Source organism: Protopterus annectens, chromosome 2.part0 (genome assembly GCF_019279795.1).
Source record: "Protopterus annectens isolate FY-2018-M chromosome 2.part0, PAN1.0, whole genome shotgun sequence".
NCBI classification, from domain to species: domain Eukaryota; kingdom Metazoa; phylum Chordata; order Ceratodontiformes; family Protopteridae; genus Protopterus; species Protopterus annectens.
The window spans coordinates 1,342,448,888-1,342,474,629 of record NC_056728.1 but is presented as its reverse complement, the minus strand read 5'-3'; the positions used below and the strand labels follow the sequence as shown (position 1 = coordinate 1,342,474,629).

Here is a 25,742-nt window from a genome sequence, read left to right as displayed (position 1 = left end):
CTATCCAACTTCCTCCAGTCCCTTCTCCCCCTTGGTTTGACTTCTGTAAATGAAATTCTAAGAATTCTGGACTGCATGGCAACCACCATTCCTATGGTACCCTTTTCTAGACTACATAGCCCTGTGGGCCTCCAAAAATCTCTGTTGGCCTTTCTGAAGAAAGAATTGCAATGGTGAGTTTCTCAAATTCAACTCATCCTAGGACCACTCTTCCACCCACCCACACCCAATCAGGACATCCACACAGATGTACCATCTCTAGCTTCTGGCAACTGGATGGGTCTCACAAGTGTTCAAGGCCAATAGCCTTCCAGGGAGGTAAGAGAACACATCAGTTCAAGGAAATGAAGGCCCTTATTCAAGCTCCTCAGGTGTTCTCACACTTCTGGACCTTGGGCCCCCTCAAGATTTTCACAGACAACACCACGGTTATGTGGTACATCTACAAATGGGGAGGAGGGGGGGTGACAAAGTGTGCAGGCTGGTTCTGATTGCATGGGACCATGCAATAAAAGCAAATCTGCCCCTGCAAGCTGTTTACATTCTGTCAGAAGACAATGTGAGAATGTTCCCATAGACTTTACTATTCAGGTCTATGGAAGATGCTCACTAATGGATGTTGATGAGACTGGTCTTCCTGGACCTAGTCCACAGATGGGATATTTCTCAATTGGATCTGTGTGCCTCCCTTCAGAACAGACAGCTCCATCTGTTCTTCTCCAGGACCCCTTGTCCTCAGGCCTGGAGACCGGATGCCATGTTGTCCTGTTGTGGAGTCCCCCCCCCTCTATGCTTTGCTCCCCCAATCCTAAGGGCCCTTCTTAAGATCCATAGGGCCAAGGTAAAAATCATGCTAGTGTCCCCCTTTTGGCCCAAACAGCATTCTTCTCCACCTAACCAGGGGCAATCACTACATGTTACCCACACCAAGTGAACTAGAAAAGGGGCTGTCTGATACACCCTGACCTGACGCTTTAAGTGATAGAATGTTAATCCCTTACAGACACCAGTTTTCAGAGAATGTGCTCCAGGAGATAAGAAAATCTACAGCTAAAAAAATGTTACTTCTCTAAGTGGAAAAGATTTGCTATCTGATATCTCAAGAAGGGTAAGTTTACTTTTCAGGTGCAAATTCTATTTATTCTATCTTGAGTTACTCAAAAGTGAATTACTCTATTCCTCCATTAAAGCACACCTGTCTGCTCTGTCTGCCTGCATGCCGCTTAACCATCCGTACTTTCTAGAATTGAAGTTGTCATTTTTAAAAGGCATCCTCCACCTGAACCCACATAGAAATTTTGTTTTGCTCCCCATGGAATCTAAACTTTGTCCTAGGAAAAACACTTCTTTACCTCCTTTCGAACCAGTAACCACTGCCTCATTAAAATGTTGTACCTGGAAAATGGTGTAGCTGGTTACTGTTATCTATGCCAGAAGAATTAGAGCTGCAAGCCTTTATGGCCATTCCCCCCCTTCCTTATTTTCCATAAGAATAGTGTCTTAAGGACTAACCCCTCCTGTATGCCTAAGTTAGTAAATAAATTGTCCTTCAGCCATACTATCCATTTGCCTATCGTCTTTCCTAACCCACAAAATAAGGATGAAAAACTCTGACATTCCTTGGGTGTGTACAGTCAGCTAATATTCTATTTGGACAGGACAAAAACATTCAGGAAAATGGACCGGCTTTTTGTTTCCATCCAGGAGGGCATGTTGAGTAACCCAGTCTCTAAACAGATCATTTCTAACTGAATCTGTAAAGCCATTGTCTTGTGTTACTCGTTATGTGGTAAATTTCTGTCTTCCTCTGTCAAGATCCGGTACAGCAGAGCAGTTTTCTCATCCGAAGCCCACTTGGTTGTCATTTTACAGCTTTATTGTGCGCTAAGGAGTGGATGCATTTTTCCATATCTAGAACCTCATTTGCCATATTTATGTATTTATTGACATTTTTACCAGGAAAGTCCAACTGGCAAAGGTTCCCTTTTTCATCGGAGGCCTGGGGAGAAAAACTGCAATGTATCCTGTTTAATGCAATCAGTTTTTACAGTAACAAATTTAGTAATGCAGTTTCAGTAAACACATAGCATAATAGTGAGTATAATAAAAGTTCTATTGATATTCACAAACTTTAAATTTACAAGCCTTGTAATGAGGCTTTACAGATAGAAAAGTGGTTTATAAAATGAGTAGAAGTAATTTAAGAAATACAATAGAGTGAGGTATTGGAGTAGATAAGCAATTAGAGTAGTCATAGAATAGTAATTTGGTTGTGCTAATTAGAAGTAGGTATAGTAGTTTAAGAAGTACAGTAAAGTGAGATATTACAAGGGGATAAGAAGGTTAAGTAATTTAGTGTTTTAAAGGGAGCTACAAGAAAGGTGATGAAGGGTGTTAGAAAGCTATTTCCCAGATGAGGAGCAGGGACAAACTCAGGATGCAGAGAAGGAAGTCTTTCAGTAATGGTTTGAAAAGATGAATGTGTGAGATAGACTTGATTGATATAAGAATTTTATTTCAAGTTCTGGCTAACTATTGGAAAAGAGCCTGACTCGTGCAGTCCTTTGTGGTTTGTAGATGGTAAGCAGTTTATTGTTTTACCAAAAGGGGCAATTTGGAAGATAGTATTGGAGTGAGGGTCTAATTGTGGGGCAGGTGATTTGATGATTTTATGGGTTAAGTTGAGCTGAGTATAAGATAGGTAGTGAGGAAGCTCGAACCAGTTGAGTTTTTAGTGCTAAATAGTAGTGGCTTTGGTAAGGTTTGTGCAAGCAATTCTGGCAACTTTGTTCTAGCACTATTCACATTTAGAACTAAGTGAGGCTTGTAGGTTGGTCATAATAGGGACCATATCTGCATTGCTAGATAGCTCTTCTGTGTCCAGGCGGTCCACCCTTAACGGTCTTTAGCTCTGAGAGTCACCCATTAGTTTTGGAATACTGCAACAGTGATCCAAGGAAGGACTTTAGTGCAGTTGTGTTTAAAATTACCACAGCAGCAGATGTTCAATTGATCACTGTTACAATACTGAATTCCTCTATCCAGCCCCCTTCTTTTTCTCAACTTCTCTTTCCTTTTTGGCTTTTTGATACTTCTTGGACAGAGGGTGAGAAAATGAGTTCTCTTCATTTCCTCTCAGATGGGGCACTTTCTTGTTTCTTTTAATAAGCCATATCCAGGATCTCCTGGCTCTGGATAGTGTGAGGATTCTATGCTTGTACATCCAGTTATGAACCCCTATGTCCATGGGCTGAGGTCTTGCACTGAATGTATGAAATATCTGGAAGGTTTCAGCTTTTGTATGCTGGCCAGACATCAGGTTCCCTCAAGCAAGATAGTCTGTTAGTATTGGAATACTGCTACAGTTCATCTGCTGTTTTAGAAAGTTCTTACACAACTGTACTTTATTGAGGCAGTAGCCGATGCAGAATACTGAGGTAAGATTAAGAATTAAGTAATGGTATTCTGGGATTATATTAATACTATCCTATGTGAAAGGCATTGTAAATAGATGTGTAACTAAAGTAAAGTTAGTTTTTACTGTTTTAAAGCACTGTTATTTTTTATCACTTTGTTTCCCTTCTGCTTAGTGTAGTCATCAACCTTTTCCTCCAGTCTTTAGTTATTTTCACTGATTTTTTTAAATTTCTCCAGATTTATATTTTTAGGATTGTGTAATTTTCATCCTGATGTTATGCCCTTTTTATGCAGTTGTACTCATAAAATTTAATATGTTTAATATATTGTCATATTTTGCTTTCTTTTCTCTGATATATTGTGTGTCACCCTTTTAAAGGGCAGCGGAAATTGCTCTAAAACGCTCTCTGGAAATGAGAGAGCGAGTCCTTGGTCCAGAGCATACTGACTGTGCTCAATCTCTGAACAACTTGGCAGCTCTGTATAATGAAAAGAAGGAATTGGACAAAGCTGAGGAACTGTACAAGAGGGCTCTTGATATACGCCGGAAATTACTGGCACCTGACCATCCATCCCTAGCCTATACTGTGAAACATCTTGCAGTCCTTTACAAAAAGAGAGTAAGTGTCAAGTTTAAGTAGTGTTTATTGCAACTCCATATCTTGCAAAGTCATTGCTGGTATGAAATGTTTGATGCCTTGAGACTTAGTGGATTTAAGTATTAAGATGAACGCAGTACAGTTGTGAGGGTGTTCTGGTTGATGTAGTGTAATCTTTATCTTTTTAAGTCTAACACTTTTTGCATTTTTAAACTTTGCTGGTATATATGTGTATTCCTTGGCCAGCACAATCTCAAAAGGACATACAACAACTAATATATTATATATGTCCTGGTACCTGTGTATATAGACCTGTCTATGTAGCATTTGTGTATTCTTACCAACCAAATGGCTCTGTTGGAAATCCCATTACAGGAACCTTTGTTGTAGCTTGGAAATGTGTCAGATGTGTGAATCATGGGAACTGCCTTGGTGACACACACATGCTTGATAAATAATGCCTTGGATGTAACAGATCACTTGGAATTTCCGGGAGTAGAAGCCCTTCCTGACCTAGGTTTTTTTTATCTTATAACTGTCAGTTGTGTCAACTGCAATTTGAATTAATATTTACAAGTTTGATTAAACCACTTCTTTTCTAATCCTGCACCAGATGACCTTAATTGAACATTGAATGTAACAGCAAAGGAAATATGCATGCCTCCATTTGTTTACAGCATGAATCAGTTTGGGAGGAAGGCTATACAACAAATGTTTAATATAACAAATTTTAATCTGGCTGTATAGAAACAAAATCAATTGAAATGAGCATATTCTAGGTATGGGTTTAAAAGGGGGTATTAGACAAGACTCTGCAGCTTCCAGAGTAGGCTACTGCCGCTAGCTCTATTTTTGACTCAGACGATTATATGGCTGAGAAGGCATGCTCAGGCATGTGCACCTGCACAGGATGGCAAGGCTGAGTTTCTCAACCCTCTTGAATAAACTCAGGCAAACAAGTCGGAATGCCTTCTTTTGGATGGATGTCTTCTTCAGCCAAACATGTCAGGATATGATTGATGATATCTTTAAAAGGAAACAAGTCCTGTCTACTGTTGAGGACTTTTTATGACTCCATTATATCCCATTTCTTCTTTAGGCCCAGCCAAAAGCCACAAGAAATAGAAGCCCTCTCACAGCTTAGAAAGGACCTTTAAACATTGTATAGTCTTGCTCCTCACACCACTAGTGTGAGTCAGGGAGCTTGGTAGGATAATGATGTTAGACCAATAGTCACAGTTCTTAGTATCTTTTAGAGTTGTCCTGGGGGATAAACGGGTAGTTTACTAAGCTTACTTTAGCTTGGAGGGCTATCACAGAAGACTATTAGCTTCTAGGTGAAATGGCCAGTTATGTTTTAGAGCTTGTAGGTTCTTTCCCGTAAAAGGTTGCACTCAGAGACCAAGCCACCTCCCCAGACCTCTTGGTGTAGAGTCGGGCTGTAATCTTCAAAAGGGCCATAAAGGTGGTCTGTCCTTCTCAGTGAGATCAAAGGTCTAACTCACCTATTTGTGGTTTTACAAGAGCAAAAGGCTCCCTTTCCATTTTGGACCTCAACAACTTCATTGTGCACTTGTTGTGCTGCATGTGTTGGATGGGTACTTTCCTGCAGTCATGTCCCTGTTGCTTTACAGTGATTGGATGGTTCAGTGAACATGGAACACTATGTCTGGCACATCAGTGTTTAATATCCACACTTGGGTTTCTGTTTATTCAGCATAGTCACTAACTTCAACACAAAGTGCTGCAGTTTGGTATTTTCTCTTCTACCATTGTTTATCAAGGTAGACATTATGGCTAAGAACTTGCAGAAGGCACTTCATGTTCCCTTGCTGAAATGACTGACCCTTGTTGATCCTGTCAGAGAAGTACCTGGTAGCTCCTTGATGTGGACATTTTCAATGGCTACAGTCTTTGTGGGTCATCTGAAACTGGAAGAAGTGCTTTTTTCCTGATCATATGTGAGAATTGCCTTGTTTAACATGGAGCTGTACATGTTCCAGGGAGTGATTTTCTTGACAGCCAAAGTGTTAATGCAGTGGATGGCCCTAATTTGGATCCCTCGTGTCTTTGTGACTTGATGGCCTTCACAGTCATTGCACTGCTTTTCACTTGCCAGAGGTTGTGCATGTTTTATTGACTGTAAGGTGTCAGTGTCTGCACAGTCACCACATATTCTGATTTTGTAATGGTGTTACATCCTTGACCACTGGTCTATGGTGTGGTGAATAATCCTTGCCAGCCTCATGGTGAGTCTCCTTTTTCTTTAGCTGATCCTCTGGCAGGTTCTGATGTCTGGTGCTTTACTAATGGGGTAGCAACCCCACCTCAGCTCTTCTGTACTTCAAAAGAAAGTGGTTCCAATACCAAAGAAGGTGCCCATATCCACCATTTGGAAGTGACATCAGTCGTGCTGGTTATGAAAGATCTGAACAGAAAGCTTATTCCCGGGTCACTGAAGGTTTGGTTGAAGGATAATTTTTTCACATAGTATGTGAATAAGCATGCCTCCTATGCAAAGAGATGGTGCAGTTCTTCACAGTGGGCTATTGACGGTGGCATAACTTTCTCAGGAGATCAAATAATGAAGAGGTGAATAAGCTGGTATTTGGAGGTCATGCCTAAACAGACTTTCTGGAAGAGAACCTGCTTACTTCTAGACAACATACCTTTCTTCCACTCTTCTAATCCAGCAGGTCATGTGGGAGGCAAAAAAGATGCATTACTCCTCTGATGGTAAGGAGATTTGTGCACGTCTTCCATATGATTCTGCACCATATTGCAACATTTGGAGTAGGGCGACCAAGGTTCATCACCACCCCTTTGTGGGTATTAAGATTATGGTTTTAGGATTTTAGATACTTGATGGTATGTGAAACCTTCTTTGATCAAGCCAAGTGAATCCTCTAGGAGTTTGCACAACAGCTGTTACCACCTCAAGGATTTGACTGCTGCTGCTCTGGACTGTCTGCTGTCATTGAACTTCCTTAATGGGGCTTTAGAGGCGATAGAAGCCATGTGGATGGCTTCACACCTGACAGATCAACTTGTCCAAGTAGAAGAGGTTCTTTGGGCAGAGCGAGAGTGCGTATCATTTGCTGAGCTATAAACTTAACATGCAGGTGCTCCTGATTTTTCTCAGGCTCTTGTATTATTTTGGTCTCATTTATTCCACTGTCGGGGAGCATTGTCAGCTATTACCTTGTGGAGGGTGTACTGTGGCCCAACATTAACTGGTCCAACTATTGCTGCATCTCCATTGTCCCCCTTCAAATAACCATTCTCTGTGATTTGAACTTCAGGATTGAAAAGCTTTTCCATCTTCTCCCTGAACCTATTCATTGACAGTCCTCCATATAGAATCATATTCATTTTTCACAAGAAGTGGTGCACTTTAGGATCAGCCTGTGCTTCCTTGCAAAAGTGGTATCAGTATTATCCTTCAACATGCCCATTCATTTCTGTATTTTTGTTTATGGTGGAGTAAAATATACTTGAAATGTACACAAGTTTAGAAAGATAACCATTTAAAATGTCAGAACCCGCTAGAGTGAGTCCCGTAATGCAGAGACCAAATTGCCAAAAGATAGGACTTGCATTTACTAAATCTGAGATGCCATTTTTCAGAATATTCCCTTTTCTCCGAGGTATGGCAATTGTGTAGTTGGTATATATAAGTTCATGAGGTGCTTGGGGGGGACACAAAAAAGAAGCTTTAAGGAGAAGAGAGATTTCTGAGATTCTCTCTTCTCCGAGTTTTTGGTCTTTTTGATTACCAACATTTCAATAGGGAGCCATTTAGAAAGACTAAACTGTTTGTCATCTTTACCTTTGGGAGGGGAAGATTAACAGTTGTCCTGCAAATTCCAAGTGGATTGCCAGTTATATTTTGCTGTCAAGTAGTGAACTACTTTAATAAAATGCAGTTGTATAAATACCACTCCATCAGAATATAGCTTCTTCCAGTGCTTGCAATGAAAATGTCTTTAGGTTATTTCTGTAGTGATCTCCTGGTCATCAATTCACTCCTTCACCAAGCATTATTGCTTGGCTGTGATTCTAGAAAATGGGCCTCCTTTGATGCTTTGGTATTTCAGGATTTTATCTCTTGGATGACCATTTCTCCTCCTACCTTAGTTATATATATATATTTTTTTACGTCTTGGGATTCTTCACAGTTGTAAACCCACAGAGAAGGATCATCATTATTAGACATAACAGATAATGTGTTTTTTTTTTACATTATGTGTACCTGAACATTCCTTGAATGTCACAAATGCCCTACTACTGTTACCCTTTGTTTGGGAAGCTCCTCCATCCAGCAGTTACTGTGGAAGTTCATTGTATGTCAAGTAAATATACATTTATACATCCAGATAACAGTGCAGGTGTAAAATCTTCATTGTAGCTTATTGACTTGTAGGAATTGTGTTGTTCCAGTGGTTGCGGGGCAAACTAGAAAGCTGTGGGATTAAACATGCCTTTTATAGTACAGCAGCTGATATCAAGACATGAAACAGTGAAAGGTGAATGTGTACTCGATCATTGGTGTATCAGAAAATAGGTAAACTGAAGGAGAAGGAAGGATAATCTCAGCTGCTAACCCACTGATGAAGGAGATTTCTCTCATAGATCAGCTGATATTGAAAAAAATATTAGTTTTCCACATTTCTTCTTTGCTTAGCACATCTTGTATGTTGGTGTAGTATTTTTCAAATGGAGTTTTCTCTTCTTCCCAAGTATCTCGGGTAGTATCTTCCAGACCCCTAGGGTGCCTGCCATATAATAACTCAAAAGGGCCACACCTTGTTGAGGCTTGAGACACTAATCTAATAGGATACAGGATGTATAGTAATAACTTTTTTCCAGTTGTTGCCTTCTTCCTTAATAGCATTTTATCATGGACTAATATTTGATCAAAATTCTCCAGTAAGAGGACTTCCAAGATGGCTGCACACTGATCAGCAGCTTAACTTCAGCTCTCCCAGTGTGAAAAGAGAAACTGCAGCCAGAGATATTGTCAACTTAAGTAAAATTCAGTCATTGGCTGATAAGTATGCTGCCTGGATGCCTGCAAAGTAGAAGCTAAGAGATCCTGAAAAAATTTAACTAGAGAAGCTGAAGTGAAAACACTGAGTGGGAAGAATCTTGCAGCTGCTCAGCAAAAAAGCAGGTTAAGCTCTAGCTTTGGTGTAATACATGGCTTCCTGCAATCTTCAGGAAAAAATAAGTCAAATCTTCAAAGGGCTGATTAAAATAAGTGAAACACTGAAATAATATATTGACTCAAATACAAAAAAATGAGAAAAAATGGAAGAAGCTTTAAACAGATACTCAGATGAGCTGTTTATATTGCAAAAATCAGAGGCTGAAATTAATAAAAGGCTGGCTGGCTATGAGACTGCTCAAGAGGAGATGTTTCAAAAAATGGTAGAATTGGAGAACAGAGCACAGAGGGAAAATCTGAGATTTTCTGATGTACCATAGAAACTAGAAGGAACAGACTGGTAATTTTATGAAAGCACAGATAAGCAACTGGACTGGTGTTTCACAGCAGGAACTGTTAATTGAAAGGGCACAATGTGTTATATGCTCCAAATGTGGCCATGAGAAAACAAGCAAGACCCATATTGGCAAAGATGCAAACCTACCAGCAGAAAGAGTTGGTCCTGGCAAATCTGTGGCAAGAGGGCAAAATATTAAAAGCTGGAGTAAGTAGAGTGTTTCTGGAAAATGATTATTCACTGTACACCAGACAGAAGAGGAACACATTTATTCCAGTAATCAAGGAATGTCGAGAGAGAGGTGTAACAATCATGCTGCTGTATCCAACCGTCTTCAGAATATTTTCCTGGGGGATCAAAGTCATTCTTCAATGCAGAACAGGATAAGCAGGAAATGTAAAAGTTTGTATTAACAAAAAATGAGCCATGAAGCAGAAGGGGCCTCTGCTTCTCATTCTTCTGATCATAAAGCACACAGAGGCACTTTGCCATTGGAACCTTTTCCACTGTTCCCAAGGAAAGTATTTTTAACAGTATTTCTGTGAAACTTTTCACAATATAATTAGCATATTTTATACTTAAGTATTTTCAGTTATTTTTATATGTGATAATGTTATTAAAGTAAATAGGTGCATTTTTCCTTCCCATTTTCTTTTTTGGTATTAAGAATGTAGGCATTACAGTGCAAAAAGAAAAAAAAGCTAGACATAAGCATGTCTAATTTAGTAGGCTACAGTCTTGATTTCTTGAGGTGGGTGTAAAAGTGCACAGATCATAATATATGGTGAGCTGATATGCTTTCTCGCTTCTGCGTGGGTGAATGTCTGGATTAAGACCCTTGGCTTAGTCTGATAACTAATTTTAAGTGAAAACAAGTAAATATGAGAGCACCGAATATGATAAAATGTTTTCCTTTAGCAATAAAGTGTTTCACATTGTCTTTCGGGCTGCAAAAGAGGACTTCTTGTATCTTTTTTTTCTCTTACTTTTCCATTGAGGTAAATTGATAATAGAGCAATAAATGACAGAACACTGGTTTCATCATGGCTAAAAGTTAATGATTTCAGAAAGTATGCAAACAGTTTTCACACCTGGAGGAGGGGGAAGAGAAAAGACACCAGTTAGTGTAAGTAGAAGCACAGGCAATAACCTCCATCTTGGCATAGTTGATCTCAATTTCAGGTTAACTAGGGCCTGGGTTAGCAGCTGTTTATCACAAATGTTTCTATTAGGAGGGTCTAACGTCATTATTTTAATATATACATAGTTATGTATGTGTGTATGTTAAAATAATTTGGTATGGGGTGTTCCAGGGGTGCATTTGGTTTGTTGTTTGAGTGTTTTTATTAAAATAAAAAGTCTCAGTAAATGTGATATAGGTTCCAAATTTGATGATAAGAAAAAAATGCATGAATGATTAACTTATCAATATTAATGGATGCATTTATCACAATATCTGGAATTCCACATTAAAAAAAAACTGCCATATGTGATAGGTGGGAATAACTACTTACCATAATGACTCTTTCCATATTATCTTGGAATGTACATGGTCTCACAGGTATAAACTTTCTAACCTCTTGTGATCGATTCTTATAGTTGTCATACAATATTTTGTATGCTTTACTAATTATTCCTTTTTAACAACAGATTATCTTCTAGATTCTACAAAACTCTACAAGTGCTAGTTTTTTGCTTAGAATCACACTATTTCTTTCTCTTTGTCTATACTCTGATATCAGCCTTTGATAAGAAAGGCAGTCTCTAGCCTGACGTCCAAATAAATTATTGGCTTCTTCCCATTCTCTTACCTTTCCCTCTCTAATTATTTGCTCCCAGTTTGGTTCTTCTGCTAGTTTTCTGCAATAAATTCCAGCCCCCTATTACCTGTTGTCTGTATCCCTAATTGCAGTCATTCCTGTTAGCAGAATCTCCTTTCTCCATTCCCATGTTGGCTTAGTTCTTAGAATACTTTGATATATTGTGAATATAATATTCTATGTGGTTACTGTTATTTTCCTTAAGCATCTGCATCCAAAATCCCAGTCTGTCATTGTTTCTTCAGCTTCCCATCTGTGTCATCATCATCCCTTTCACCCTTTGAATTATAGATTTCTACTTGTGCTGTGTATAGGAGCCTTAACTGTGTAGCTCTGAACTGCTCCTCCAAATCGGGTAGTTTCAAACTGCCTTGTTCAGTTGGAACAATTAGCTTATCCCACTTGACTCTTGCTGTCTTCCCATCACAGAGAAAATATTTCAGCTCTTTATTAATTGCTATGTACACTTCTCTGTTTGATAAAAATATGCCTGACCTGTGTATAAAACTAAAGAGGCAAAACATTTTAACTGCTTGTACCTTGCTATCCGTATCTATGTAACAGAGCTTCCAGTTTCTCAGGTTTGTATTATCTTTTATTTAGTCTTTTCCCACATATCCTTAGCTGCCACAAGAGTCATTTTTAATCCATACTCCTAAATAATTCATTTTATCATGTCCCCATAAATATGGATATTGCTGAGACCATTTGTGTGGGTACATAATTTACAGCTGTTGCCTTTGTTTTAGCTTCATTAATTTTGGATACGGAAAAGATTTGGAACTGCCTCAAATGTTCCACAACATTGAAATGTCCTTTTCTGGTTTTATCGGGTATAAAAAAGTCTGCAAATAGAGCCAGCTTTTCTTGACTGCCATACCAGTTATATCCTTGAATTTGTGAGTCTCTCATTTCCTTTGCCAGTGGTTCTAAATGTAGTGCAAATAACAAAAGGGAAAGAAGACACACCTGCCTGGCTCCTCTGCTTAAACAAAAATTATCATATAGGAACCCACCCACTTAAAATTTCACCTGTGATCCCAAAAATTTCCTCCTAAACAACCTTATAATTTTATCAGGGAATGCAAATGCTTCCACTGTTGTGCTCATAAACTCCCAGCTTACTCTGTCAAATGCTTTCTCTGCATCAAGACCCACCAGTAACAGTGATATTTTCTTACATTCAGCTTCCCTGTGGATTAGCAGTGTTATGTTAATGTTGTCAAATGTTTGCATCCCCTCCACAGAACCACATTGATCCATATCTATCAATTTTGGCATCACATTTGCCATTATTTTAGCCATTATAGACATAAATGCTTTATCATCATGGTTTAGTATTGAAATGGGCCTCTATAAAGCTGGAATCTGATGGATGTTTACCCTTTTTAGGTAGTACAACCACCACCTCTTTCTTCCAGGATGTTAGTGCTTCTCCTCCTCTTAAAATACTGTTAAACAAAACCTTCCAGTTCTTTATCATTTCTTTTCTTCTAACTTCCATAATTCCACAGGAATACCATCTATTCCTTGGGACTTTCCTGAAGATTGGTAATACATCACCATTTATATCTCATCTCATCCTTTCCTAATTGCTAGTAATTGAGCCTTATCCACCTCTAACCTTGGCATGTTTAAATTCTTCGATAGACATTTCCATTTGTACTTTTTCTCATTCTCCATATTTCTCTGGTTTATACAGATTTTAATAAAATTTCTGAAATATTTCTAGTACCTCTGCAGGATTTCTTGTAATCTTGCTTATTTATAAGCTCCCCTAAGCTTGGTGACAACCCTTTCTACTTTCTGTTGCCTGAGTCGTCGTACTAAACGTTTTTGTGTTCTGGTGTTATCAAAAAACAGTTGCTTAACAGCAATCTTTCTAAATTCATGCATATTTTTAAGGTAATCTTTTATTTTCTGCTTAGCATTCTGCAATTGCTCCATTTCTTATTCTGTGAGATTCCTCCGATTCTGCAATACTTTAACATTTGTCAGTCCGTCTAAATAATTCTTGTTACTTCTTATAGACAAGATAGGGATTATATTTCACAGGAACATGTTCAATTAACTGACAGCTTTGATATTCATCCAACTCTTTCAGATCTGGTGGAAGTGTTGAGTTTAGGAGGGAAGAAAGTGATAAAGATTTTGGAAGGTTTCAACAGTATTTTAAAAGAAGGGGAGGTACCACCATCCTAGAAAAAGTTGTGGTGGCTATACCTAAAGATGGTAAAGACCCATCTGATCCAGCTTCATTTAGCCCCATTTCATTTCTCAGCCATGATTGCAAAGTGTTTGTCTATACTGGCTAAAAGAGTGGTAAATATGGTGCTAAAAATTTGTAGATAAGGACCAGTGTGGTTTTGTGGAGGGGAGGCAAACATTTTACAACATTAATAGAAAAATGATGATCCACAGTAAGCAAAATGTAAGAAAATGAAGTTGGTGGGTCTTGATACAGAGGAAGCATTCTGCAGAGTGAGCTGGGATTTGTACTAAGGCAATATAAGCATTCACATTTTCTGTTGCAATAATAAAGTTAATTAGAAATATATGTGTTTTGTTATTTTGTTTCTGCTTTTGTGTAGTGTAGGTATTTGTGTTTGGTGTTATGTTTTTTTGTGTTTATTTGTTTTGTGGTGTGGGTGTTGTGGTTTGTTTGTGGTATATGCTGTGTGTTCAGGTTTCTGGTTTCTGGTTTGTGAAGTTCCGGTTTTGTACGGTTTCAGCTTTATGGTCTCGAAATGATATGATGTGATATGATGTTGATCTTTGTTCATTCCTTACTAATGGGTTATCTGTTCCATCCTTGGAACTGAGCCGGCCTTATACCAAGCTTGCGTCAGCCAAAAACTCTAGAGCCAAGATCCTACCCAGAATGCTCTGCTCCCTGTTACCTCAGATCTCATTTGCCACATTGTTGTACAGCCATATCAAGCCACTCTCTCTCTCAGCTAAGTTAATATTTTTTTGAAAGTTTCTGTATTGTTAATGCTTTAAATGTTTTCGATCAGTTACTGTTTCTGTATTCCTACCCTATCGTATCTTTAAGACTCTCTCCCTATAGTCTCTTTCCCTTTATTACCCTTTTTCTTACCTTTGAGGTAATTCTTCATTACCATCATTGGTAATCCTTATTTCTCTCTCCTTACCCTTCTGGGTAGCTTTCTTAACTCTTTGATACTGTCATTCTTCTCATCGTTTTGTTGGCTTCAAACACTTTAAGGATTGCAGCCGTAAGTTACCCCTTTCTGATGCCCATGATTTGTGTGTCTATTGCTTGAATGTCTCCCACATTTCAGTAGATTCCCCATGTGGGATTTGTAGAAATTTTTCGACCAGGACTCTCAGTAAAAGAAAGAACAAGTTAATCCTGAAAGGCCTCCTTAAAACTCCTTTCTTTGAGGCTATCTCTGGGTCAGAGGGCTCACCCCCTCCTGCTAAACCCCGTAAGAGGCGTTCTTCTTCCTCCTCAAGGTCACTCACTTCATCTCCCTCTGGAGATCACAGGGAGTTGACTCATAAGAAGGTAAAAATTTCCAGTCTGGCGCTGCCACCTGTGACCCTTTTGGCTCCAGGCTCGGCACCGCCCCAGTTGATTTTTGCTCCAGCTATGTCCTCTTTATCGACACTGGCACCGGAGTTCCCAGTGCAGACACTTAACGGCTCCAACATTTTTGTCTCAGCCTTTACCAGCAGCATCTCTGCAGGTGCAGTCTCCTTCGGCCCCAGGTTTGACAATACTGTCCTCTACGGTGCGTACACCGTCGGAACCAACATGCTCTTCGGTGCATTCTTTTTCGGCACAGTCATTACTACCAGTGCAGACACCTTCTTCAACGGCACCGTACTCAACAGTGTAGACACTTGCCTTTACGGTACAGACACTATCGACTTCTATGGCACTGCCTTCATCGATGCAAACTACCTCGGCATCATTCTCCTCGGTGCAGACACCCTCAGTTCTGGGCTCTGCACCACTCGAACTAGCAAGGACCAAGTACTCACCTTCTTTGGATCCATTTGTTGGTAACCAATATAGCCCTTTTCTAGAAAGGCCAGAATCGCGTACAGGTTTCTCTGAGGTCGACCAGGAGCCTCTCTGAACAAGATGTGTTGTACCTTGTCAACCAGTTGCTTGTGGCCCAGGGGTCTCTCTCAATCGTCCAAAGCTATGTTCCCTCTTTCAGGTGAACGTATTTCTCCACAGACTCCAACGTACACTCCTCCTTCGACTTCCATGTAAGCATCGAAGCCCCTTCCTCTGACAGCAGCTTCCCTACCTCCGACCCCAATAGTGGACCTCACTTTGGAGCCAGAGTCATCCTTGTGGCCCTCAGTGCACTGGGCATCGGGCTCTTCTCAGGTTAGTGGCTGTGTCATGGGGGGAGGGCATTCTTGGTTCCACTCCGATTTTTTTCTATGGCACCCTCCAGGAATCCTCCCTCCCTCACGCTCCACCTCCCGCACGCTCCACAGCCCTCTTGAGACTCCTGTTCTGGGGGTTGGCTCCGTCAGAGCAGTGTGTGACCCTGGTTCTGAGGTTGTCATGTCCCTGTTTGGGTGGTCTGGCCTTCCAGGCCATGGAGAGGGTGCTTGCCTTTGCTGGGAGACCCCCATGTCGGAGTCCTCCCCTTTCTCTGTGCCGCAACTGTCACAAGCCACAACCACCGGGCACAAGGGCTTCGGGTTTCTCTCCCTCAGGAGGCCCCCTGTTTGCAGTCTTCCCCAGAACTCCCCACTGAGGAAGTACCTCACAAGGTTTCGTGCAAGAGGAAGCACATGGACTCCACTGAGGAGTCTTTGACCGAAGATACGGACTTTGATGATGGGGGAAGGGTCCCCACGGTCACCCTCTGAGGTACTGTTTGGTGACATCCTCAAGATCCTAAGACAGAGGGGTGACTGGAAGTCCTCCAATCCTTCCTCAGAGGAATCCATATTCCTGCAGGCCTTTCGTGCCCGACCACCTACCTCCTGGGTTACCCTGCCGGCCGATGAGCTTGTCCAGCTCATCGTCCAGCATGCATGGAAGGCTCCTGACACCCTGGAAGCTATACCGTGGAGGCCTGACAAGATATTATCTCCCCCAGCTGAGCATCCCCATTGGTCAAAAGGTCTTCCAGTAGATGCCATGGTGGTGGCAGCTGCAACCAAGAAAGACTTGGCAGAAGAGAGCCAGACTGTCCATCTGCCCAACAAAGAGTCCCGGGCGATAGACTCGGGAAGCATGTGTTTGCTTCATCAACCTTTGCTGTAAGGTCCTTGAATTATTTGGCAAACTTTACAAGGCTCCAGAGGGATCTTATCAACCAACTCTCTGAAATCTTGGCAGGAGCTGCTTTTGATGAGGTCCTTGACAACGTAGTTTCTCAGATAGCGACCCTAGAATCCATATCCAGTTCTTCTATGTGTATTATTTCACACGCAGTGGAAGGATTGGCTAGAGCAGCAGGCACAGGTATAGTCACAAGATGACATGCCTGGATGCACCTTTGCGACTTTGCGGACTCCTTTAAGGCTTCCTTTATGAATGCCCCCATCGAGGTTGCTTCTTTGTTTGGCCCTAAAGTTAAAGATATGCTGGCAAGGTGCGCACAAGATGGCACTACCCTATCTGCCATTGATGTCAGATAGTCCACTCCTCAATGATTCTACTCCAGAAATCAGAGGAGCAGAAAGATGTGGCACAGAAAATCACAGGGCTCTTTCGTGATGCATGTGCCGAGTTCTCCCCTAGAGGAAGAGGGGGAAGCTCCATTGGAATACACCCCTTTCGGGGCAGAGGAGGTCCACGAAACCAGGGTTCCAGAGATTCTTTCTTTGGGCAACCGTACCAGCACTTCTGAAGCGTTGCCCGACTGCTCACCTCTGGAAGCGGTCAGGGGTAATTTTTCCTTGTACCCTACTGCCTGGCGAAACATAACCACTGATTCTTGGGTACAACGGATAATATCCAGAGGCTATTGCATCCCCTTCCATCTCTGTCCAACCTCATCCAGAGACTTACCCAAGGTTCCACCCAGTCAAAGGGAAGCAGCAGCACATGAAATCCGAAAGCTGCTACAAAAGAGAGTACTCCATATGGCCCCCCCCCCCCCAGACCAGATAGGATCCGGTTTTTACCCAAGGTTCTTTTTGGCACCAAAAAAAGAGAGGGGACTGGAGACCGATTCTGGATCTCAGCACACTGGTTCAGTCTATCCTTCCTCTTCTGGAAGAAGACGATTGCATGTGCTCTGTAGATCTTCAAGATGCGTATTACCATATAAAAATGGACAAGCACTCAAGAAGATAACTCCGCTTCTGCATAGGAGCCAGTCACTACCAATTTCGAGCACTGCCCTTCGGTCTTTATACAGCCCCCAGATTGTTCACCAAATGCATGGCAGTGGTCATCACTCACCTGCAACTTCAAGAATTCCAGGTATTTCCATTCCTAGACGACTGGCTCCTCACCACCCCCACCAAGCATCTACTGGAAGAAGACCTAGACTACACACTCCTCACAGCACAATGCCTGGGAATCACTATAAACTGGGATAAGTCCAGTATGACTACAGCACAGTCTTTAAAATTCGTCGGGGTACTGTTGGACATGAAGAATTGCACAGCATATCTTCCGGATCACAGACTTCAAAGAATAAGACAACAGGTTCAGCCGATGCTCTGTCACCACAAATCTTCTGCTCGGTCCATACTCCAACTCTTGAGGTCAATGGCAGTCTCAATCACCATTGTTCTTCTGGCCAGATTCCACATAAGACTTCTCCAGTGGTTGCTCCTCACTCAGTGGTACTCTCTACAAGACCCTTTGTCCTTTCAGATAAGTGTAACTCAGAGATGCAAGCAAGATTTACTCTGATGGATGTCTTGAAACCCCCAACAGTGGTCTTGCCCATTCAGCCCCATCAAACAAAAGCCACGGTGACCACGGACACCTCCCTGATGGGGTGGGGGAGGGGCTATGTCAGGGAAACTCGGTCCAAGGCACTTGGTCGGAGACAGAGGCCCTTTTGCATATCAATGTCCTGGAACTGAGGGCAGTGCTACTAGCGTTGCAAGCATTCCATTCCATCCTTCTGTCAGAGACTATAGTGATTTAATCAGACATGTCAGTGGTCTGGTACATCAAGAAGCAAAGGGTCACCAGATCTGTTATGCCAAGAGGCCTTGAGAACATGGCAATGGCGTTAGCTTCCTACCACTTTCTAATTGCAATGCACATTCCCGGGAGCTCCAACATGATAGCGGACAAGTTGAGCAGGTGCATTCTACAACCTCACGAATGGTCCCTCAACCCTGTGATTGATGGTGGCAAGAATTTTTAACTGCTGGGGGCCAGCTTTGCTGCGACTTATTTGCCTCCCCAACCAACTACAAGTGCAGCAACTATTCTGCCCTGATTCCCATTCGGGGACAGTCACCGAGAGACGCTGTAGTCCACGCTTGGCCCTCGGGTCTACTTTATGCTTATCCTCCTCTCAACCTGTTCTCCCATTTTCTAAAGAAAGCATGGCAGTTGAAAAGCAAAGTGATCCTCATTGCTCCATATTGGCCTCGACAAGTTTGGTTCCCCTTCCTCTGGCCTCACCTTCTAGATTGACCATGGATCCTCAATCCATCCCCAACGTTGATCTCCCATCCACAGGGTCTGACTCACCCCAACCTAACAACCCTGAAGCTGACAGCTTGGTTTCTCCACTTCCTGTGATTGCCAGGCAAGATAATCTCTCATCCCCGTTACGCAATATTCTTATCGCATCTCATAAATCGTCCACCAGACTAATCAATCTCAGTAAATGGAAAATGTTTTCATTATGGGCAGCGAATAATCAGTTAGACCCCTTGTCAGCCCCAGTTTTGGTGGTTTTAGATTATTTATCACATCTTTTCCAGTCTGGGGTGTCAGCCTTTACTATTCGTGTTCATATAGCTGCCATTTCAAATTTCCACATTGGTTTTCAGGATTCTTCACTCATGTCACATAGACTCTGTAGGACTTTCTTGAAGGGTGTTCTTCAACTAAAATCTCCCTTTAGAGAACTAGTACAACCTTGGGATTTGGCCTTGGTTTTACAAGGCCTAACAGATCCCCCCTTTGAACCTGTGTCTTCATGTGATTTAAAGTACCGCTCTTGGAAAACGTTGTTTCTGGTTGCAGTCACATCGGCCAGACATTTGTCAGAACTTCAAGCCTTATGCATCAAACGTCCCTACCTTATTTTCCATAAGGATAGAGTATCACTAAGAACTAATTCTTCCTTTTTACCAAAAGTGGTGTCAGGGCGGTCTATCAATCAAGTCTTTTGAACTTCCAGTATTTTTTTTCCTAATCATTCTAACAAGGGAGAATATTGCTTGCACTCCCTGGATGTTCATAGGCAAATACAATTTTATCTGGACAGAACAAAATCTACCCATAAATCAGTCCAAGTATTTCTGGCCTTTTCTGGAACAAGACTAGGTCATCCTGTCTCAAAAGTTACATTGGCGTCATGGTTGAGAAACTGCGTTACCTTTTATTTACAACAAAAACAGTATCATCTTGCCTCACAGAGTGAAATTCAGCACATTCTACGGCAACTTTAGCAGCCTTTCATGCTAGGGCTTCACTCAATGATATTTGCTCAGCTGCGACTTGGGCCAAACCTCATACTTTTATCCTTCATTACAAATTGGATTTGGCCTCCAGAGGTAGAGCTTCTTTTGGATGCATGGTGCTCAGGAATGTCCTTCCATGAGGGCCACCCAGGGATACAGGTAGCTGGGAACTCTGTCCTTTCAGTAAGGAATGAACGAATATTAACATTATCAGATAAAGAAGTTATGTCTTACCATAATGTTCCATCTGTGTTGTTGATCTTCATTTATTCATTACTTCCCACCCTCCGTCCCCCTCCCGGAAGTTCCTGGTTGATCTCATATACTCCTTTATTGTAGGTCTGTTATGAGCAGAGGTAGCTTCTACTTTTGTCTATCAACTTGCAAACTCGATGTGAGGTAACAGGGAGCAGGGCATTCTGGGTAGGTTCGTGGCTCGAGAGTTTTTGGCTGACGCGAACTTGGTATAAGGCTGGCTCGGTTCCGAGGAGAGAACCGATAACCCATCAGTAATGAATGAACGAAGATCAACAACACAGATGGAACGTTATGGTAAGACATAACTTCTTGTGTGTGTGTGTGTGTGTGTGTGTGTGTGTGTGTATATATATATATATATATATATATATATGGGTTCACTACAAAATTTCAAAATCCCAAAATATCACATTCAGAATCTCGAGATCTTGGAATCTCGAAGTTGTGAACCTCCCCAAAACACCAACCAACACACTAAAACATGTGTATGCCATGTGGTGGGCTGCGTCCCCCCCCCAACTTAAATATACTAACTTGGAGATCGCATTACAGCGAAGACAAGGGAAATCTCCCAGTCTGCGCTGTATGCACAGAGGAGCCAGACAAGGGTGTCTTCCTCCCCCTTTGTTTGTGTTTGTCACGTTGCCAGCCCAGGTGTCTGGAATTTTGTAAATAATTCTATGTCATTTGTAAATATCGATATGATTTATACAAAACTATACATTATGTACTGAGCTTCAAGAATGTAACCACAGCATACCCTGCTGGAACATAGAAGATTAACTTGCAAAACTTAAGAATAGTTGAGGCTAAGTTACTTTATAGCTGGGCCATAAACAAGATATGTTATCTCTCAGTTTCAGTGCAATAGCAGACACAATGTCTAGAGCTAGAAGTGTTTCTGTTGTCTTGAAAGAAAAGTAATTATTAGGTTTAAAATGTAGAGTGTTTTGTTGTTTTACGACTTCCAAGATCTGCAGACTTCTGAGATATATGTATTTTTAACACAGAGGTGTTAAATCCTGTTAAGTTTCTGTTTAGCCTGGGAACTGAAGTCAGGTGACAGAATGATGTCACCCAAGCTAACCCAGCAGTAAAATGTGATATTAATTTAAGAACTCGGAGAGAGACTGTTCCTTTTGTATTTGTCTTGGACCTAGCAAGAACATCCACTCATCATCATCTGCACTTGCTCTGTAAGTAAGATTTAGGACATAGTATCTCTTTTAGATGTAGATAGGAATATAGTAAAGATTAGTTTAGATGTTTCTGTATTTATTTGAGACTTTCCTGCATGGTTGTTTTAAATACTTCCTGTGATTTTGAACTCTGAAGTAACCATGTTTGTTATTGAGCATTGTTTTCTTCTTTTATTATTTATTATTGAATATATTTAAACCTATTTTTGTGGCTGATACTTGTGAGACATATTTAAGCTCTTAGAGTACTTTCATATTTATTTGGTGACGCTATACAGGCCACTCCTAAATAGCCTTGTTGTTGGTCAAAACTACCATTTGGATTAATAGTAACATTACACAGTAGGATCGGACACCCTTTGTAAGGGCCTTGTAGCTGCTAAAGAGTTGGCTGGTGGCAGCTGAAAGTACCTTATAGTCTGGGCAGAAAGGGGCATAGCTAGTAAACCTGTGGCAGACTTCCCCAGGTGTGTGCATGCACGCTCCTGTATATAAATCAAATCTGAAAGTGTGTGTGTGTGTCAGCTACTTGGGCAGGAACACGAAGCACTGGTTAAACTGAGAGGGTGCTGGAGGTCTTAGCTTGGCTTAAATCTCAACCCTATAGTTGTGCCAGTGAGAAGTCTTATTGTGGATCTGGAGAAAGAGGGTGACACCAGGCGCAGACTAACTATGATCTCTGTGTACTCTTAAGAGAAATTGTACTTTACTGTGTGACTACTTGTCATTCTCCCAGTGTGTACGTCTCCTAGCTGTTGCCAGTGCTGAGGATTGAGGCTCCTTGATTACTGGGTCAGTGCAGGAGCATCGCTTAATAATTGGTTGGCAGTGGTGGGATAGCCACATCACATATTGGCTTGTAGTGGTGTGGATATTGAATTCCTCTAGCTTGTGGACAGTAGTCACTGAAGTTGCTTGCACTCTCTATCAGCCATGCAGTGAACATTGATTTCATATCACAATTGTTTTATTTTTTTGTTAGCTTAGTCAGGGAGAGCAGGCAAGCATGTCAGCAGAGGAGTATGGCAAGCTGACAAGGAGCCAGTTGGCTGAGAAGCGCCATGCTAAATGACTGGTGCATGCCAACCGGACTAAAGCAGAAATGATTTCAGCTTTAGTCACAGCATAGCAACCAGGAGGACAATCATACTGGAATTGGAGATGTACTACTCTTAGAAAATAGACAGCACAACCTTTCCACAGAAGACTTAAAAATCCATCTAGAATTAGAGACTTGAGCTGGAGGCCAAGCATTTGGAAATAGAAGCAGCAGAGAAACAGAAATGTCTTGTGGCTGAAGAAAATGAGAAATTGTGAAGACTAGAGGCTGAAGAAAATTAAACTGCAATGTCTAGAGGCTGAGGAGAAGGAGAGGCAGAGGCAACATGAAAAGGAGATGCTGAATCTTCGCCAGAGTCATGGAGGTAATGTTAAAGGGAGTAACCGAACCCCAGAAGCAACAAAGATCAGTAAATTTCTATCACAATTTACAGAGGGAGGATCATTTTGATGGTTTCATTCATATGTTTGAGAGGGAATGTAAACAGTATAATGTTGACCAAGGGGTCTGGGTACGATTCCTGACCCCTTTACTCCTAGGTATAGCTGTAACTACACTTTACAAATTGTCTGATACTGATTGCTTAAATTATAATACAGTCAAAATGTGTTTGTTGGAATACTTTAAGACCTGAAGCTTGTAGGAAAAATGTTTGTGAGCACAGACGCAAGGCAGATAAGTGTGTGTGAATATATTGCTGAACTAAGCATTTATTTTTATAGGTGGGTGAGTGTATGTCAGGTCACCACCTTGGAAGGGCTGGCAGACCTTTTGGTGATGGAACAAGACCTTAGCACTTTGCCTGAGGACATGAGAATCTGGTTAGCTGATAGACCATGTAGTTTTGCAGATGAGGTGGGGCAGAAGGAGCATCACTGCTTAGGAAAGGGACACCCAGTGCTACTTATAGGTCTAAGGGAATCCACTGTGGGCAGCCCAGACTGCCACAGCAGAGTCCACCAGTAGCAGGGGAAGTCCTTAGTCCAGGTACATGTCCAGGACCAAGGGTTAAATGTGTTTAAATACAGCCAGTGGGGCTATGTAGCATATAGATGTCAACGGAGGCAGGGTGGGGAACAAAAGGTGGGAGAGCCAGTAAGTGGGAATGACAAAATGCCAGCAGTAGGTTGCCTTAAGACAACAAGGATACCAAACTACCACAAGAGTTTATATCCTAACTTAGTGAATGGGAAAGAGGCCACTGCTAAGTGAGAACTTCTGACCTAACCATTGTGAAGCCTGCAATGGTTACAGAGGAGCACTACTTGCTTGGGCAGTGGGCTCCAATCGGAACTTCAAGAGGGACCCCATTCCAAATACCTTTGGCTAGGGTTCATCTTGACTGGGATGGTGGAAAAGGAAGCCAGCAAGTAAGTGTGTTTGAAGATATCCCTGCAGATGTCCTGATAGGGAATGATTTTGATAATGCAGTACCCTGTGTGCATGCAGTTACACGCAGTCAGGCTTGGAGACAAGCATGTGGGTCTGGTAGCCTGGGGAAGACCCAGACAGACTGCACACTTGCAGCCAGGACTGGTGAAGTGTTTACTTCAGGGAGGGAGCCACCCTGTAGTAGTGAGACTGAAGATGAGCCATAGCTGCTCATGGATACTGATGTTACCTGGAGAGAGTCACTGCAAGGGCAGAGGTGAGTAGTAGTAGTACCCAGGCTGACAGTGAGGCATCGCTGTCCAGGGCTTGCCAGACTTAATATGGAAGGGGAGCTGGGAAGGGTTACTAAGAGAGAGTTGAGATAGGTTCAGCTCTCATACGTTACATTACAAGGCATGAGGGGCGGTAGCTACTGAGGCGCCTGATTCTCAAGGGAAGGGGTAATCTGTATACTGGGACAAAAGGTTACTGTATAGAGAGTGGCCCCATGAGGGAGGGCTAGAGGGTGAGATAATACAGCAGTTGGTAGTGCCCAGAGCCTGACATCTGGCACTTCTAGCCATAGCCCATGATATTCCCTTTGCAGGTCATATGGGCATAAAACGTAAAAAGAGATGTAGTATGCAGAACTTTTTTTGGCCTGGGATTTCCAGAGATGTAACGTTGTACTGCAGGACCTGTGAGCAGTGCCAAAAGGTAGGCAAGACAGGAGACAAGGTGAAAGCTCCTTTGATGCCTTTGCCTGTGATTGAGGAGCCATTTCAGAGGGTAGCTTTGGATATTGTGGGGCTTCAGAGTACCCCAGTTCCTCAGGGAAAAAGTATATCCTAATGGTAGTAGATTATGCTACCAGATACCTTGAGGTGGTGGCCCTGTCTTCCATTGAGGCAGAAAATGTGTCAAATACTTTGTTAGAAATTTTCAGCTGGGTAGGTTTTCCAAAAGAAATATTAACTGACAGAGGTGCCAATTTCATGTCAGGCCTGCTGGCTTTGTCTATGGAAGCACTGTGAGGTGAAGAACTTAAAGACCACCCCCTACCACCCCCAGACTAATGGTCTTGTTGAGAGGTTAAACTCTACACTGAAGACGATGCTACGGGCATTTGCAGACCAGTTTAAGAGGGAGTGAGACAAATATGTGCCCCATCTGTTTGCTTACAGAGAGGTTTTCCAGGAATCCACATTTTTTCACCCTTTGAGTTGCTGTATGAGCAAAGTGTGAGGGGACCTCAACAGTTGATTCGTGATGAGTGGGAGGGTGAGTGTAAATCCCCCAAGGGGTCTGTTGTAACATATATCCTAAACCTCAGGACAAGGCTCAAGGAACTCATGGGCTTGGCCCAGGAGAACCTGGCAGAAGCCCAACAGCAGGAAAAGGTCTGGTATGACAGGAATGCTCGAGCAAGAGAGTATGCTGTAGGGCAGCAAGTAATGGTTCTCATTCCTGTCAGACAAAACAAGCTGCTGGCAGCTTGGGAGGGGACCCTACAAGGTGGTAAGAAAGGTCGGTGATGTTAACTACATGGTAGAACTGCTAAGCAGAAGGCAGTGGCACAAATTGTACCATGTTAACATGATGAAACGTTACCATGATAGGGAGGCCCTTTTGCTGAATATTTGCAGTGAATGGCAGGAGGAGTCTGAGGGGGATCTGGTGACTGATCTCCTCAGTGAGACTCAAACTGACACTTCAGTGGAAGGGGTAGCAGTGTCCCAGCAACTATCCCCTACCCAGATTTGAGAAATCGAAGCAGTGTTACAGGAGTTTGGGGGCATGTTCACTGGGAAACCAGGATGCACCACCAAAGGCCTATTAAGCAGGCTCCTTATAGGGTGCTTGAGAGAGTCAAACAGACTCTGAGGGAGGAAATACAGGAAATGTTG

At 42.0% G+C, this 25,742-nt stretch overlaps 1 protein-coding gene across 1 annotated transcript in view; it reads left to right on the top strand.

Annotated features, from left to right (window-relative positions):
- NPHP3 (nephrocystin 3) overlaps window positions 1–25,742 on the top strand; it is a gene marked incomplete at its 5' end in the record, with an annotated part of 1,580,737 nt that overhangs the window by 1,439,476 nt on the left and 115,519 nt on the right. The window contains one exon of the mRNA XM_044060401.1: window positions 3,797–4,037. Coding sequence (XP_043916336.1) covers window positions 3,797–4,037 — 241 coding nt within the window. The remainder of the gene's footprint in view (window positions 1–3,796; window positions 4,038–25,742) is intronic.